At 46.3% G+C, this 17473-nt stretch overlaps 1 protein-coding gene and 1 long non-coding RNA gene across 7 annotated transcripts in view; one reads left to right on the top strand and one right to left on the bottom strand.

Annotated features, from left to right (window-relative positions):
• GPR55 (G protein-coupled receptor 55) overlaps positions 1-17473 on the top strand; it is a 57488-nt gene that overhangs the window by 30864 nt on the left and 9151 nt on the right. The window contains exons 1-2 of one of the 6 annotated variants that reach the window (XM_054478450.2): positions 4410-4549; positions 5211-5321. The exons of 1 other annotated variant lie outside the window; for it this stretch is intronic. In XM_054478450.2, coding sequence (XP_054334425.1) covers positions 5279-5321 — 43 coding nt within the window. In that variant the 5' untranslated portion in view covers positions 4410-4549; positions 5211-5278. Of the gene's footprint in view, positions 1-4409; positions 5396-17473 lie in introns of those variants that run through there. 4 more of the 6 variants (XM_063648090.1, XM_054478454.2, XM_054478452.2 and 1 more) reach the window with 4 other exon arrangements.
• On the bottom strand, positions 440-5119 carry LOC129031772 (uncharacterized). Its single transcript, XR_008501117.2, has 4 exons — positions 4706-5119; positions 1748-1824; positions 1201-1292; positions 440-743 (listed from the first exon to the last, which is right to left on the bottom strand). It is a non-coding gene; the product is annotated as an uncharacterized LOC129031772 (long non-coding RNA).

The raw sequence follows: 17473 nt of genomic DNA, 5'->3' as shown, positions 1-17473 counted from the left end.
GAATATTAGGCTCCTGATGGGCATGTGGACAAAGGAAATAGTACACTTTATGCAACAGGAAACATAAAAGAAAATAAATATTTCAAAAGGGTCCACCATCTGCTCACACTCCTATCCCCGTGTCCCTGAGAAATAAACAAGTGTAGCTCAGTAGCTGTGACCTGGTGGCCTGGACAGGGAGCTGCTGGGATGCCAGAGGGGGTACTCAGAGGTGAGCAGAATCCCCTCATTCCTTGACTCCTGGCCCCAAGGCCCAGCTGGGAGGCGGGGGGGGTCCTGGCTGCCTGGCGGGAGTGGAGGGAATGCTGGGAAGCTGTTGCCAGGGTTTAGCCCAGGACTCTGCTCCCTTGAGCGCCAAACCTCAGGAGGTCCTCAGGGGGACCTGGATGAGACAGAGCCAGAGGTGTTCACTTGGAAGCATTTGTTTAATGTTCACAAGACATTCAGTGGCTCCATGTGCCAGAGGAGCCGTGCGACAGGGTGGGCTTCCAGAATTCTCTCCTCCCCTGCCTTTGGCAGCAGGGGAAACTTGGGATGTACAGAGACCTGTGGTCTCTGTAACCTTCGTAGTGAAGGGCCTCCTCTGGATGCCGTGGGTTTTCGGTGATAAGACAACCATTGCATTTGAAGACCACCTTTGTCCAACTTCTGCACATTCTGGGGGCTCCAAGCCCCATCAGGGCCATCAACAGCCATGGGCAGGATGACTGCAGGGAGAAGCTTGGTGGCTCTAAAAGAATTGGCTGGATCATGACAAGAACAGAAGGCACAGATATCTGAGCATCTGCAACCTTCTCCTGTAACCTCGATGTTACATTTCCAGTGAGTGACAGAGGGGCATGTGGAGTGACATGGGAGGGGAAGGCTGCATTCTGGACAGTTGCTGCCCTCTTGCGTGTTTTACTCCCTCCTGCCTTGACATTAAGCGTCACTGACCTCAGCCACCGTGGGCCCACTTTCAAGGAGGCCAGACATCTTCAATTGCTAAGGGGGATTATCAGGGCCCCGAGTTGGGGGGCTTGGGGGCACGCACCTTCCTGTCTTTGTGAGCGCCTAGGGGGCATGGTGTCAGTCCTCAGGGACTTGGCAAAGGCTCCAGGAACGGGCTTTGTGTGGTATGGCACCCAGCTGACCGTGCAGGGGAGTCATCTGGGCTCAATGTTTAAGTGGGGCTTGGTGGCCGGATGCAGTGGTTTATACCTGTAATCCCAGCACTTTGGGAGGCCGAGGTGGGGGATCGCTTGAGTCTAGGAGTCCGAGACCAGGCCGGGCAACATGGCGAAACCCCATCTCTATTTTTACAAAAAATAAAATAAAATAAATAAGTGGGGCTTGGGAACAGAAGTGTTCCCGGCAGAATGGGAGGGGAGAAGCCAGATGGGGAGCCATAGGATGGGGCCTGGGGCAAGTCCCTGCCTAGCCCAGCTCCTGGAGCTCAACCCTCTGGGTCTGTCTCCAGGCCGCACCTGGAGGATTGGAGCAGAGCGTGGGGGTAGGTGCTGCTCATCTTCCTCTTTTTGCCTCTTCTTCCTGAGTTCCCCTACCTTCCTCTCTCTGTTGGGGCTTCCTCTGATTTTTAGGACCCCTTTTCCTTGGATCATGAGGGTCCCATTATCAATGTTACTCCTTTTTTTTTTTCTTTTCCTTCAAATAGACCCAGTATGGGAGACAAAGTCAGGCATAAATCAACGAGGAATGGGGGCCTCAGTCACCGCTTGAGTACCAGGCACTTCCTGGGTGCGCTTACTCCGTTACCACGCCGACTCCTAAAAACGTTTTCTGAGACAGGTGCTGTCGTCTGTCTTCACCACCACTGCCTGGTCCCTAGGAGATGATCCACAAACATTTTTTGATTGAATGGATGTGTAACTCCAATTTGCGACTGGGGAAATGGGCTCAGAGAGGTTAGGCAACCAGCCCAAGCTGACAGAGCTGCTTTGTGGGGAGTGGCGGCCGGAGACCTGCTGAGGCTATCTTCAGAGTCCGGCTGCCTCAGATGCCCTGGACCCTTCTTTCAGACACCCTGACGCACCCACTCCTGCCCTCATTCCTTCTTGTTGCTGCTGGTGCCCTCATCCCAACCCAACCCCTGCTGCCCCAGTGGGTCTGTCACATGCTGCTCCTGTGCTAAGCGTGTGTTCCCTGGGACCCTGGGGCGGCCCGTGCCCCTGGTTCCTGCCTGGACAGCTTCCAGCCTCGGCTCCTGCCATTCCCCCCTTACCCTGGTGCAGAGGGTGCCGGGCCCTCACCAACACCATGCCCGTCCTGCTCGTGCCTGCACCTGGGCTGCCCTACTCCAGCATCCTCCTCCCTCCCCGTGTCTCCTTAGGGTCCAGCTCTTGTCCCTGCCCCTGTCCCCTGACCAGCTCTCTTGTTCCTGCCCCTGTTCCCTGCAGGTGAAGTTGTCCCTGCCCCTGTCCCCTGACCAGCTCTCTTGTCCCTGCCCCGTCCCCTGACCAGCTCTCTTGTCCCTGACCCTGTCCCCTGACCAGCTCTCTTGTCCCTGCCCCTGTCCCCTGACCAGCTCTCTGGGGCAGGCTCGGGAGCACTTCTTGCACAGCTCTGGGCCAACTGGTCACCCTGCAAAGCCCCTGGTGGGCAGGTTTTCCCCTGGAGGGAAGGGATGCCCCACGAGGGCAGGGCCGGGCCTCTGGCTGCTGAAGGAGCGAATTTCACCAGCGTCAGTGGAGGATGTGGTGAGCGCCCAGCTATCCTGGACCCGCTCTTTGAAAAACACAGTCAGACTCACTTGTTTCTTGCCCTAGAAGAAGCTGGTTCCTGAAGCTCCGAAGCTGCCCCACTGGTGAAGTCGCAGGTGTGTGCCCCCAAACCCCCTAACTCGGGGCTCCCAGTCTGGAAGACAGGCAGGGACCCGCCCAGGCTCCCAAAACCTCCAAGTTATTCTGGATGGTGAGAGGGTGGGCAGGACTAGGGGGAGAAGTTTCAGGAGGCTTAAGGGAAATTTTCTGAGAAAGGTCTTCCTATTTATGACTCCCCAGGGCTGTGGCAAGGGGAGGCGAAAAGCCGGATGGACAGGCCTGAGCCGCAGGGTGGGGCCTTGGGCGAGTCCCTGCCTAGCCTCGCTCTTAGGAGCTCAAACCTTTGAGTCTCTCTGGACACATGTATCTTGGCAAGGGATCCCCCATATACCTTGGATATGCCCCAAGGTATCCAAGGGATACCCACAGGAGAGGGAGGTGGACAATGCCTTCTACTGCAGAGCAGCTCGTGTGGTGCTCTAGCTTTTGCGTCAAAAGAGGGAGAAAATAAGATCGCATGTGTACACGGGCAGGCACAGAAACTCTGGAAGAAACTTAACAGTGGTGCCCTGGGGCGTAGGTGAGAGCTGGATTTAGGAGTGGGATAGATATTTTCCTACATGTGTTTACATATGTATTTGAATCATGTGCATGTTTTCAAAAAATTAAAAATTTAAAAATTTTAATATTGCAACAGCAATAAAGTAGAAATATTCATTTCTTAAAAGAAGGTAGCCAGGGCCGGGAGCGGTGGCTCACATCTGTAATCCTAACACTTTGGGAGGCCGAGGTGGGTGAATCACGAGGTCAGGAGTTTGAGACCAGCCTGACCAACATGGTGAAACACCCGTCTCTACTAAAAATACAAAAAAAATTAGTCGGGCCTGGTGGCACAAGCCTGTAATCCCAGCTACTCAGGAGGCTGAGGCAGGAGAATCACTTGAACCCAGAAAGTGGAGGTTGCAGTGAGCCAAGATCGTGCCACTGCGCACTCCAGCCTGGGCAACAGAGCGAGACTGTGTCTCAAAAAAAAAAAAAAAAAAAAAGAAGGTAGCCAGAATGGGAGTAGACAAGGCTCCTTTTGAGGAGGGGCTGAGCAGAGACACTGCTCCCTGCAGGCCACTCAGTATGGACGCCTACCTGGGGCCTCACATTGCAGGCTCTGGGTATGGAGGTGGGTGCCAGACACCGGTGTGTTTCCTCCCTGCTGCTGTCCCAACAGGCTCCTGGCCTCCTCCTGCACCCAGGGTGCGGGCCTGGCTGCCCCACCTTGCCCAGTAGCCAGCCTTTGGCTTAGATTGGGCTGGTGGCCCAGTAGGGGGGCCTCGCTGGGGGCAGGACTGCCCAGTGCCCTGTCTTGGCACACAGGCCAGCTTGGGGCTCCATGGCCTGGAGCAGGCAGTGGACTTGGCACTGCCCATCGCACAAGCCCAGGTGAGAGCTTAAAAGTTGTCATGGTTCCGTCAACCTCTTCATCAGACAGTGGGAAGACCCAGCTCCAGAGGGCCAGGTGGTTCCCCTGCAGTGACTAGCAAGCTGTTATTTACAGAGGGGACCCATGTGTTGGATGAATCACCCAAAAAACCCAGGAGTAGTTTCTATTCCTGTAGACACCTGAAAGTCCCAGCACACATAACTTTTAAAAATAGCTTGTGCTTTGGTCCTCCGACAGGGCCTCCCAGCACCTCCAGGGCACGAGAGCTGCATCTGCCGGGGTAGTTTCAGCCCAGACTTTCCTGATGGGCTGGAATCTATGAGGGCTCCCAGCTAAGAGCCACCCAGGTCCACGAGTGAGTCTCAGCCCTCCCAACCCTGAAGGTGGGAGATGCCAGGGAAATCTCTGCTTGCAGGGCCCTAGGAAGCCACAGGCCCAAGGCTGCCCCAAATCTCTGTGCAGGCCTGGGACAGAGAAGCCGAGGCTGGGGAACCTGTGGGGCCCTACTGACCATTCTTGCAGACACACATGCAGTGGCTGAGGTCTCCTCCGAGGCTGGGCACGCAAGTCCTATCCTGCAAGTCCTAAATAGCACCACCTTCCTTTCCTTTCTGTGGGCAGCAGTTTCCAATCCTAAACCTCCGAAGTGCTGGAAGCCACGACGGCCTTTGTCAGGTGCTGAGAATGGCTGCTCTTGTGTGGTGCCCCTGTTAGGGTGTCTGGGGTGCGTAGGAGGCTTCCTCCTCCAGAGGCTTCCCAGGCCTTGACACATGCAGTGTGATTTTTGGCTTTTTGGCTTTTTGTTTTGTTTTTTGGAGCTGCGGGAGGGGGGCGTGCAGATCTTGCAAGAGGGCAGGAGAGTGTAGACCCTCCTCCTGGAAACCGCTCCCCATGTCCACACTCTAATTCCACGCAGCCTCTCTGTAGACCCCAGAGCAAGAGCCCCTAGGCCAGACAGGGTGACACTGGAGCGGCTCAAAGAGCATCTGGTCCCACCCCTTTATTTCACTCACAAGGAAGTCGAGACCCAGAGAGGGGAAGTGACTCTCCCCAGAACAGGCTGACAGCCAGGCCTGGAGGAGAAATGACATCTCTCAGCCCTCTCAGCTGCACCGGACCACCAACAGGTAACAGCCTCTGGGCCATTTACAGAAACTGAGGCATGGAGCCTCTAACCTGACCTTGCTCTTGTGGACTGCAGGTAACTCTCCTAAGATCAGTGGGGCTTGTGTGGGCCTGGGCTTTGTGCACACCTGTCCTGACTCAGCGAGCAGTCCCAAGTGTCAGGGCAGCGGCAGCCTCCAGGCAGCCTCCGTGACAACAGCAGCAGCAGCAGGCAGACCTGGTTTGTCCCCGATTACGAGTGACATTTTTCTACAAACCCTCAACTTCCTCCTGATCTGAGTCAGGGTTGCAGCATCATGTCGGGTCGGGAAACCTCCCCATAGGCAGCCTGGGAGCCTTCCCGGGGCATGTAGCTCGCGTGCCACTGCCCTCCACCAAGCCCGCCGCCCATTCCCCGGGATCTTGTTGGGAAACCACCAAGCGCCCGAGATGACACACTCTCAGGGATCATCCTGCAGCCCTGAGCAAGTGCTTATTGGGGACCAGAAGGAGCCTGGGAGCCCAGGCTCACCCACTCACCAGCTGCGTAATTTCTCTAGCCTCCGTTTACCTCTCTGGGGCATGAGGCAATACACGGTTTCTTCCTCACGGGGCGCTCAAGGGCAGTAAATGATGGGGAGGAGCGCCCTGGTTGCTATCCTATATTATAGCTGCATTGTTCTCGAACCCTAGCCAAGTGTCTCTTGGAGAGGCTGGGCGGGAAGACACAGCAGCACTTAGAACCCTGAACATTCTAGATTCTTCCCTGAGAGTGAGAACACAAATTCAGGACATGTCTGGCTGGCCTGACCTCACCTGGGCTTTGTGCTGCCCGAGGCATTGGGGATGAGAGGACAGGGCAGGGCAGCTCTAAAGGGAGCACCAGTCACTGTGGAGCTGCAGCAGACCTGGCCATTTGTTCCTTCATTTCTTCATCCCCTCTTTCATGCAATAAGAACTTCCCAAAGACAAACTGTATGTGAGGCTCGGTGATAAAGGTGAAGGGGACATGGTCCTGGTCCTGGGGTTGCTGGAGGACAGCAGGGACATGCTCCCCCTGGGATACACAGAGGACTTTTCAAGGCACGCACTCAGGACTGCACTGGGAAAACCACATCGGATGATGTGGGTGAATCCGGGAAGTGGGCATTTCAAGGAAGAGGTGGGATTTTTAGCAGTGGAGGAGAGAGTCCCAGGGCAAAGAGGAGCATGAGCACGCAAAGAAGTGAGGAGGGGGCTTGGCAGCTCCTGGATCCCAGATGCTCTTGCTTGTGATGCTGATGGGGGCCAGAGTGAGGGAGGAGGAGAGACTCAGAACATGAGTTCCAGCTGGTCCCTCACGGCCTTTTCGACCTTGGGTAGACTCTTTAGCATCTCTAAGCCTTACTGTCCTTATCTGTAAAATGGGCATAATTAGGGCAATCTCCTAGGAGTGTCCCGAGTTCCCATCATAGATCACTGAGCACACTGCTGGCCACCTCTCACGTCCCCAAGCCGGCCCCTCCCCTCTCCCAGCCCCACTCCAACCCCCCCGCCCAAGCTCCAGTGACATTCAGGCATCGGGGAGATTGTGGTCATGTGCTCTGTCCCCTCTGTGTCCTGTTCCTTCTTCTATCGTGGCCCCCAGAAGCCCAGCTCCGGCACAGGCGGATGACTTTATTCACACTATGGGGTTACTGGTGGATACGCTGTGTATTCTAACTGTGGCATTTTTGGGGGAGTATTCCAGGGCTCCTCAAATCCATCCCTGCGGCTGTGCCAATGCTGCTTTTTTAGGCTCTGGCCCTGCCATCTCTGAGGTGGCTGACGCTGCAATGCTCTGTGCAGATGACAGCCTGGCAGCTGCAGGAAGGGCCACCTTCTCAGCCACAAACCTCCTTAGGGTTGTGATCTTCTTGTTGCTTGTGTTCTCTGGAAAGTCCAGGCCACAGAGGGAAGAAAGGTAGGTCTGGTGTGGAGCCACATAGCTGGGTTTCGAGGTCTCAGCTGTGCAGGCAAAGCCACAGGGCTGCTGCAAGTGGGACGCTGGATCCTTGAAGGTGTGAGCAGATGAGGGTACCATGGACCACTGGCAGTTGCGGGAATCCCAGCTGCAGAATGTGTAGGGTCAGCAATTAAGAGCCAGCACAGGCCGGGTGCTCGGGCTCAGGCCTGTAATCCCAGCAGTTTGGGAGGCAGAGGCAAGAGGATTGCTCGATCCCGGAAGTTTGAGACCAGCCTGGGCAACACAGTGAGACCTTGTCTCTATAAAAAATAAAAAATCAGGCCAGGCGTGGTGGCTCACACCTGTAATCCCAGCACTTTCGGAGGCAGGTGGATCACCTGAGGTCGGGAGTTCGAGACCAACATAGAGAAATGCTGTCTCTACTAAAAATACAAAATTAGCCGGGCATGGTGGCACATGCCTGTAATCCCATCTACTCAGGAGCCTGAGGCAGGAGAATCGGTTGAACCTGGGAAGCAGAGGTTGCAGTGAGCTGAGATCACACCATTGCACCCCAGCCTGGGCAACAAGAGCGAAACTCCATCTCAAAAATAAATAAATAACTATAAATTTTAAAATCAAAAAATAAAAAATTAGTTGGGCGTGGTGATGCACGCCTGTAGTCCCAGCTACTCGGAGGGCTGAGGTGGGAGGATTGCTTGAGCCTGGGAAGTTGAGGTTGCAGTGAACCTTGATTGTGCCACTGCACTCCAGCCTGGGTGACAAAGCAAGATGCTAACTCAAACAAACAAACAAACAAACAAACAAACAAACCAGCACATTGAGGCCAGGGCTCCGGGCTCGGGGCTGAGCAGAGCCTAGAGGATGGAAGAAATGAGACAGAACCCCCCAAGCAGAGGGAGCTGGGAGGAGAAGCAAGGCCTCTGCGCTCCATCCCAGTCCCTTTCCACACATCATATACTTTCTCTCCTTTTCACCAAACATTGGAAAACAGCCTTATATTGAAAGAAGATTCTACTTCAGGGTTAAAAATCAACAAACAAAAACACCCTTCAGTAAGACACGGCTGTGTGCATGAATTCCCTCTACAGCACTCTGGATAAGCACATAGCCCTGCCTTTGCTTGCATACCTCTGGTGACAGAGAGCCCTCCACATGACGAGGCTGCTTTGCTTTGTCTACTCTCAGACACTCTGGCTGCAAGATAGGTTTGCTTTCTGCAGCACCTGGAACTCATTCCTTTTCTGACCCTGTGAAGTCTTATGGTGGAACACGTCACGAGCACTGGAGGATGGATGCCCTTGTGTCTTTCTTTCTAGGGATTAGGAGTATCTCTAGGCCTTTCTGCATCTTCTCCCATGCTGTGGTTCCCTAGCCCCTCTGAGTTCAGCCCCTGCAGACAGACAGCCTCGGGTCCCAGGGTGATCAGGGCTGTGCGTTGGCCATGGTCACTCCCACTCCACTTCCAGGGTCTCTGAGTGTAGCCTTGGCTCACCTCGTTTCTCCCTTTCCTGTTTAAAAGAACACTTAGGAATTCCCAATGTCATTTAAGTGGTGACTGCGTTTGTGTTTTGTGTATAAATATTGTTTCTTTCCAATATTTCAGCAATGTACGTCTGAATTTGTCTCCGACTCACATGTTAAGAGCCTATGTAAGAGAATGCATAGAAACGCCTATGTTTTTCATATCATGGCGCTGCCGCTAAGTGGTCAGGACCAACAAACAGCTATTTGCTTTGTGGTCTGAGAATGAGGAGTATAAAATCGCCATTGCCGTCGAGGACTTGCCTGTGCTCGGGAATGGGATAAATTTTGTGAAAGACACTTCTATTCTTCTAAAGAGAGCATAGACCCTTGATTTACGATGTACTTCTCCCTGATCTGCTAGTCTACCTTATTAATTGGGTTGTTCAGAGCTCTAATTTCTGTCTATTTGATCATGGATATTCTACAGGAGGGGCACTAAGGGCTCCAGCTACATTATATTTCCATTTTTTAAAATTTCTTTTGCATTTCCTGCATGGTCCCATTATGTACTTGTTTGCTGTGCTAATTGGAACAGAAATTGAGTGTTTTATGCTTTCATTATTTATTGTAACTTTCACTCTTGTGGAGTCTCCATGTTAGTTTCTCAATTCTTTTTACTAAAAAAAAAATTACTTTGTCCTATTTCCTTCCTTTCTAGCACAGAATGTGCCTGATAAACCAAAGAGTAAGCTATCATTTTACTCTGTGTCTTTTCATTTTCTTGGTGTTTTTCCTTGACAAAAGATGATTGAATTTTGTTTTTTTTTTAAATGGATGGTTGGTTTTAATAGATCAATATAGGGAGTATTAACAATTGTTTATAATATTTGCATAAACCTCTGTGAGGTTGCCCCTCTGTTTTCTATATTGTGATATTACAGTTTTTTCATTTTCAGTTTCTACTGTGAATCTTCTCTTCCTTTTGTCCCATCAAGATAGACAAGGTAATTTAACCTAAATATTCAATTTGGAAAATATTTAAGTTTTTAACTTCTTGACTCTATTGATAGCTTGCCAAGCTTTGGGGGAATTATATTTTAAATCTCTTTTCTTACCTTCACCTACTCTTCACTATGAAGCTGGCATTTTGTCTCTTTTATGTCGTCTTTTACTGCTTATGTAATACACATTTTTATGATGTGATGGCTGACCTGTGAACAGAGGAAACTTGTTTATTTTTCAATTTTTTTTAAAAAAAAATCATGAATCAGGTTCTTGTTGCTGTTCTCCCATCATTTGGGTGGGATTGCTGTCTCACTTGACACTTCCACATCTCTCTCTCACTTCATGCTTCGTTCCCAGACCCATCTTGAAATGCTCATCTCTGACCCTGAAAGGTCATGCCTCATCAGCTGAGCTTTGGTGAATTCAATGCATAACTTTTCATTTTGTGTAAACCTTGCGCCCTGCCATGCTTCAAACACAAACCCAGACCACAAGTTTTTTCTCTGATATAGAAGGAAAAAATTGAAAGCTATCCTTACTGGTCTCCTTTTTCCCCACCAAGCATTTTATATATATATATATAAATAAATATATATATATATTTTAAATCTCAGGTTTTCATATTATCGTTAATTAATTAGAAAAACACACCAAGAGAAAAGAGAGAGATAAAGATAAAAGATTTTTAAAATCACCCACTATCCAACTGCTAGAATGCAACCACTGGTTGGGATGTAGAAATCTTTTTTTAGGTTTTTTTTTTCCCCTCTATGCGTGGGTTTTTGTAATTTTAATCAGAGTTGAAATCATTCTGAATGTCTAATTCTATAGTTTGTGGGGTTTTTACTTAACATAGTCAGCATAAACATAACAGTCAGACAGAAAAATTTTCCATTGAGTAAATTTACCATAGTGAAATTAACCTCTTGTTGGCATTTAAATGTGTGTATGTATTTTTTACTATTAGAAAAAAAGTAATGTGGTAATACAATGAGGCAAGGAAAATAAGAAGAAAAAGATGCCAAGGTGGACATAGTTTTGTACACAATTTTTCTTCTTTCATATAATTTACTTAAGGTGAATTCTCAGAATCACTGGATTAAAGACATACGATTTTCATGGCTTGTAATAGAAATGATCAAATCCCAAAAGTTGTGTGCTACTTTGTACACTTACCAGCATATTGGTGACTGGTTTCACAGAACTCTTGCCAAATTCTTTGTTAAATTTGATAAGCAAAAATGTTATCTCTTTGTAAATCCTCTTCTGGGAACTGCCTATGTCATTGGCTTGTTCATCTATTGTTGTTCTTGATATTATTCATTTTAGTACTCTCTTCACAGAGAAAGAACATCATTTGTCTAACATTGGTTGTGTTTTGTTTCTTCGAGTATATTATTTGATGTTAAGACTTTTTAGCAAAAAGAATTTTTTTTGTGTAGTCAAACCTGTCCTGTTTATTTTCTGTTTCTGTGATTTCCAGTTATGCTAAGTTGACAAAGAGCTTTTCCCTTTAGTGATTTTATAAGTTGTTTATTAAATTTTCGTCTAGTTTTTCTATGGTTTGATTGTTTTGAAATGCAATTCCTTAATGAATTTGGAATTTCTTTTGAGATACTGTGTAAGATGAGACTCTAAGTTGGTTTTTACTCCCAAATTGTTAACTGACAATCTTAACATAATTTCTTAACTAAGCCTTCCCTTTGTATTTTTGTAGAATGCCTCATTTATTCTTGCTTCTGTTAAATGTGTTAGTGCGTAGTCTGAGATTTCTGGGTTAGTAAATGTCTGATTTCAACAAGAATGTCCCTATTATTTTACCATTAAATACCAAGTTGCCATTGGTGTGAGCAATTTACTGTTTGTAAGAAGTACTTTCCTGTTCCATTAGTTAAATAACTCGAAAAACTATTTCTACCATTGCATGATTTTTTATTTTTGCTTTAATGATGTGTTACAAAACATTAATTGATTTCCTAACACTGAAACTATCTTACATTTCTATAGTAAATCTGATTCGTCATGATGATTTACAATTTTAATGTACTGAATTCCACCTAGTAATGTTTTAATTAGGATGTTTGCATATATATTCATAATTGTATTTGAGCAAGTTTGTCTCTTTTGTGCTGAGTTTTGATATTTGGATAAGTTAATTTAATAGAAATTCATTAATACTATGTTCTGAAATACTTTATAGGGCACGGGGATTATCTGTTGCTTGAAAATTTGAAATAAGCTAGAGCCTATTTTAAGAGTAATTCTTTGATAATATTCTCAGTTTCTTTTATGGTTATTGGTCTAGTCAATAATTCTATTTCTTCTTGTGTCAAACCTTGTATAGATTGTGGTAAATTATTTTTTGCCCCCAAATCAACAACTACATCAAGGTTTTTAAACAGATCAACACACAAATAATAATACAGTTTCTTGCTATTTTTGCTCTCCTCTCTAACTCAGCTTAATGTCTTCTTTCTTATTTCTAGTTATGACCATTGAGTCCTTTCTTCTTGATCATAGTTGTTAGAGATACAGGTATTGCTTCATTAATTGTTTCTGTTCTGAAGGAACCACCTATTAAATGTGTTGATTCTGATATTTTCTCTTTTCTAATTTCTTTATTTCCGCTTTTATCTTTATACTTTTTTCCTAATTTCCCTAAGACATTTTTTCCCTAAATGCTCAAGTTAAGTGCTTAATTCATTTATTTAATTTCCTTAAAGAAAATTAATGCAGTTAGGGCAATGTATTTATCTCTGAGAATAGTTTTGGCTGTATCCCATGAATTTTTTTTTTTTAAAACAACCAATCCAAAAATTTCTTGCTATTCTTCACATGTATTTAGTTTTGTAGTTCTCACTTTATTTTTAAATAGTCATTGTTATTTTTATTATTATTTTGAGACAGAGTTTATATAAACAGGGTCTTACTTTGTTGCCAAGGCTAGAGGGTAATAGCATGATCACAGGTCACTGCAGCCTCTACCTCCTGGACTCAAGCTATCCTCTTGCCTTATCCTCTGCCTCTGAGTAGCTGGGACTATAGGCACAAGCCACCACACTCAGCTAATTAAAAAAAAAAATTTGTAGAGACAGAAGTTTCACTATGTTGTGAGGTTGATCTCAAACTCCTGGGCTCAAACGATCCTCCCTCCTTTGCCTCCCAAAGTGCTGGGATTACAGGCATGAGGCACTGCCTATTTTCTAGGTCTTTGTGTATGTGGTCAGAGAGTATAGACAAAATAATTTCTGAATTTTTTTAATGGATGGTTTTGTTCTTGTAAGGTAGATAATTCATTTTCGGCAAGTGTTTTTTGGCTGCTTGAGAAAAAAAATGGATTACCTATTTGTTTAAAACCAAACCCAAGGGCCATTAATTAAACTGTATTAATCATATTATTTATATAATTCTATGTCCTAATTTATATTTTGCCTATTTGTTTTGTTCTAATCTACAGTATATGAAAGTCTGACACTGCAATTTGTTTTTGCCAATGGCTCCTTGAATTCTAAGAATTGTACCTGATGTACTTTTGTATACCACCATTCGGTGTATAAGATTACTATATTTGCCCTCACAATTAAGTTTTTATTTTATTCTATAAAAATAAGCTTCTTAATCCTGATGAGCAATTTTGTTCTGCAATTCTACAAGGCTAGTTATGAATATTGCCTCCCTGTCTTTCTTTTGTTTATGTTTGTCTGTTCTATCATCACAGAACTTTTATGTGGAACATTTCTGTGTCACTTAAGTGCACCCTTCATAAGAGCAAACAGTTATATTTTATTTTTTAATTGAGAATATTAGTAAAATTTGATTTTTTTTGCACTTGTTGTAATTTCTATGCTGTTTCTTTTCCTATTATATTCATCCCTTTGCTATGTAGTTGGTTTTGTTTCTTTTCATCTTCTGTAGTAATTTTGAAGGTAGACATCATATTTTTAACAGTGGTTGCTTTTAAGGTTTTCAAGAATCTGACACATATTTCTGTAATTATTGAAGTAAAAAAAAGCAGAACCGAAATATTAGCAATAGAGCCTTTTGCTTCACCCCAGGCCTTTACTATTACCCTCCATTGTCCCCACCCCCTACAACATAAGAACATTCTTCCTGCTTTATTAATTTATCCACAATATTAAAACTTGTCTCTTTCTAGGGACACAGATCATCTCTCTTTTTTTTTTTTCTTAGAGAGAGGGTCTCACTCTGTTACACAGGCTGGAGTGCAGTGGCACGATCATGGCTCACTGCAGCCTGAAACTCCTGGGCTCAAGCGATCCTCCCACACAGCCGCCCAAATAGTTGGGGACCACAGGCACGAGCCACCATGCCCTACTAATTAAGTTATTTTTGGTAGAGATGGGGTTTCACTATGATGCCCCGGCGGGTCTCAAACTCCTGGGCTCAAGTGATTCTCCCACACAGCCTGCCAAATAGTTGGGGACTACAGGCACGAGCCACCACACCCTACTAATCTAAAAAAAAAAAAAAAATTTCTTTTTGGAGAGATGAGGTTTCACTATGTTGCCCAGGCTGGTCTCAAACTCCTGGGCTCGAGTGATCCTTCAACCTTGGCCTCCCAAAGTGCTGGGATTACAGGTGTGAGCCACTAGTCCAGCCAGATAATCTCTTCTGTTTTTCTTTTTCTTTTAATTTTAAATCTGTAACTATATTCATCATAACTTATGTCTCTTTCCATAGTTTCCTGCTTTCAATTCAATGCACAGTTCCAAGCTTTTCGATCTTGATGTTTTCATCCTTGCACTCTTCTTAGTAATGATCTCTTGGAGGTCTAAAGTTTTGAGGCGATTGTTTTTCTACAGGCCACATCCACCTGAGACTTGCTTTCTGCACTCTTTACACAAGAACACCTGGTTGGATATGAAATTCTTGCACCCAAATCTTCTCCCTCCAACCTCTTCTGGTGTTAATTATTTTTTCAGAGGTTTCCAAGGAACTTGGTTTGTTTATTCATGGATGTTTGTGAGGCTCTATCTTGGTGACATTTAAACATGTCAGCGGGACATTCAGAGGTGTCAGCAGGGCCTCTGGGAGTGGCTCTCTCCATAGCTTTTCCATGAAACGTGGCGCTTCATCTCCTGTATTGTCTCATTTACTCTATGGTTCAATTCAGCCCCACCTCTCAGCCACCGTGCTGCTGCTGACTCACAATGGTTTTGGGTCCTTTCATTCCATTCACAGATGCTATTTGCTTGACCCATGACCTTTGCCCACTCAATGCTATTTCCTTCTGGAGGAGGCTGGGACTGCCCCATTCTGGTCCCCTAGGAGGCGAAGGTGCCCACCCATCCCTGCTGCGGATGGTAGAAAGGCAGCACTCCACAGATGGTGCTGCTGGGGTGGAAACTGAGAACATCTCCACTGCTGCCTGTGACATAGATCCCAACATCAATGGCAGCACTGGGATGGCTCCTTGGCAGCTATGCAGGGATGCTGCTGAGGCCTCCCCGGAATTCCAGAGAACCCACTCCCAGGGTCCCTGACCACAGTCAGTGCAGCTCTGCTGCTTCAGGTCCATGGTGATGTTGATGCTGATGCCACTCTCTTTGGGCTACTCCTAGCCAGTGCCTGAGCCCGGCAGAGGCACTAGCCGGGGGCGATTTCTGCAGATGTGGGGCTCCTCCAACAGGCAACCTTTGCTCAGAAGATGCCCCATGGCTTGGCCAAGAAGGGCTGAAGTCTGCACTGCTGTCTGAAGTCCTTCCCACCTTGTCGTTCCTTCCCTCTCTCCTTCCACAGAGTCAGACCTGCAGGTGGTCTGAAGACTCACCCCACCTCCTCCTGCTCCCTTTCCCCACTATCCTTCATGGGAACTTCCCTTGTTTAATCTCTGAGTTGTCTAACACTGTCTTAGCATCTGCTTCTCAGGGGACCTGAAGGGACTCAGCCTCCCACCCAGCCAACTACAGTACCATTGCTTGATTGGGGTGGACCCCTGGGTTGGCCAGAACAGGAGCTGCTAATGGAATGGCCCCACACCCCAGGTCAAATGGTGCTAGTTGCTGTCCCCCTGCCCTGTTCCGCCCTCCACCCACAAGTAGACTGTTTTTTATTAGCAAACTTCTTTGAGAAGGATGACTGTTTCATCTCTTGCTGCAGTTTGGAATGCATTGATGCCTTTTTATCTTACTACAGTGAAGCTCCTGATTTTTTTGAAAAAGACTCTAAAAAGATGGTTTCCTGGGACTTTCAGAGGGAATTCAGATTAATTTTTCAGATTCTCTGCTCATTCTGCCATTAGCTGGTAGTATTTTTTCAACCTAATTTCTTCTTGCCAGCCCATAGAGTGCCTTCTCTGGCTTCAAAGACTGCCCTCTGAGAAGCTTCCACTTGAAGTCTGTCGGTAATTCAAATGTGACCTTTAGAATAATCCTACTGGAGAATACTGATGGCCAAATTGTGTCTATGAATATACCTGCTACTGTCAATGGAGACTCATCCCAGCACTCCAGGTTGTGTGCTTTCTGTCAGATGGCTTTCCTCCCATTGTTATTCGTTTTTTCCCCCAATTCAGCCACACATCGCGTCTGGGTTTGGGTTGGACTTTGAGCATCAGCGATTTTTTTCTTGGCCACTTCGAACCACCAGCAATACGGTGGATTCATCCATGGAGTCGGCTGGTAACAGCTGACAGTAAGGGCCTCTGAGTGTTGAGCTTTTGTCATTGGTGGCTGCTTTTTCTTAATTGGTTAGTGTGACCCAGACAAAGACAGATGTCCTCAGTTCCCTTTTCAAAATCTTATTGGCTCTCTTTAAACATAAACTTGTATTCACTCTTATCTTTGTTGTTCTTGGTTTTCTGCTGTTTCTGGTCTTGAAGGCAACTTCTCCAAACCAATTCCATCTTCCTCTTTGGTGTTGCAACATTTTACATTTAGACTTGAACTGGGCTTTGACCTGCTTTTCTCATCATTTTTGAAATTTACCTTGTGAGTTCCAAGCTATTCCAGTAATTTTTTGAGCTAGGCCTGTGGCCATTTCAGCATGTTTAGTGAGGAGGCGGCCACCCCGCCTTGCAGATTCTGAGCATCCTGAGTAGGACCAGTTACTACTACACACCCCTAGGAGGCACCATCCCCACAGACCACAGGACACCAAGGCTTTGAATAAGAGGAAGTACTTTTTCCTAGATCTCTTGTTACATAAATCTGTGAGAAAAGTTAACACGTTGGAAACCATAGAATCTTTGGAAAGCCACCAAATCAAGTAATGTATGTTAAATGTTTAGTGCATAGTGCTCAATGGATGATATATGTATGTACCTATAAACATCCATCTATATATATCGATTTTCTTTTTCATTAGGTATCAGAGAGGGCTTGGGAATGGTATTACATATAAGATCTTAAAAAAAAACCCAATTTTTTCCTCCCATGGGCCCCCAATATTGATGAGAAACAATAGCAGAATGAGAATTCTGTTAGCAATAGCTGCGCAGCAAAGAAATAAGTCATAGGAATGCTTATTGTGGAATTCATTGTTTCCTGGTAAAATACTAGAAACCTAAATGTTTATGAATAAGCTACTGGCTAAATGAGTTTTGGTATACCTACACAATGGGAGGCAAAGAAGTCATTCATATATGCTGATATAGACCAATGTCCAAGAAACATTGCTGAGTGAAAAAGCAAGGGACAGGGGCTGTAGGTATATTATTTCCAAATTTTAAAGAAGTCATACATGTATATGTATGCATGCATGTATTTGCATATATGTATCTACTTAGAAAATGTCTGG

The sequence above is a fragment of the Pongo pygmaeus genome, chromosome 11 (genome assembly GCF_028885625.2).
Source record: "Pongo pygmaeus isolate AG05252 chromosome 11, NHGRI_mPonPyg2-v2.0_pri, whole genome shotgun sequence".
In the NCBI taxonomy this organism is placed as follows: domain Eukaryota; kingdom Metazoa; phylum Chordata; class Mammalia; order Primates; family Hominidae; genus Pongo; species Pongo pygmaeus.
The sequence above is the reverse complement of the archived record's forward strand: the minus strand, read 5'-3'. Positions and strand labels throughout refer to the sequence as shown.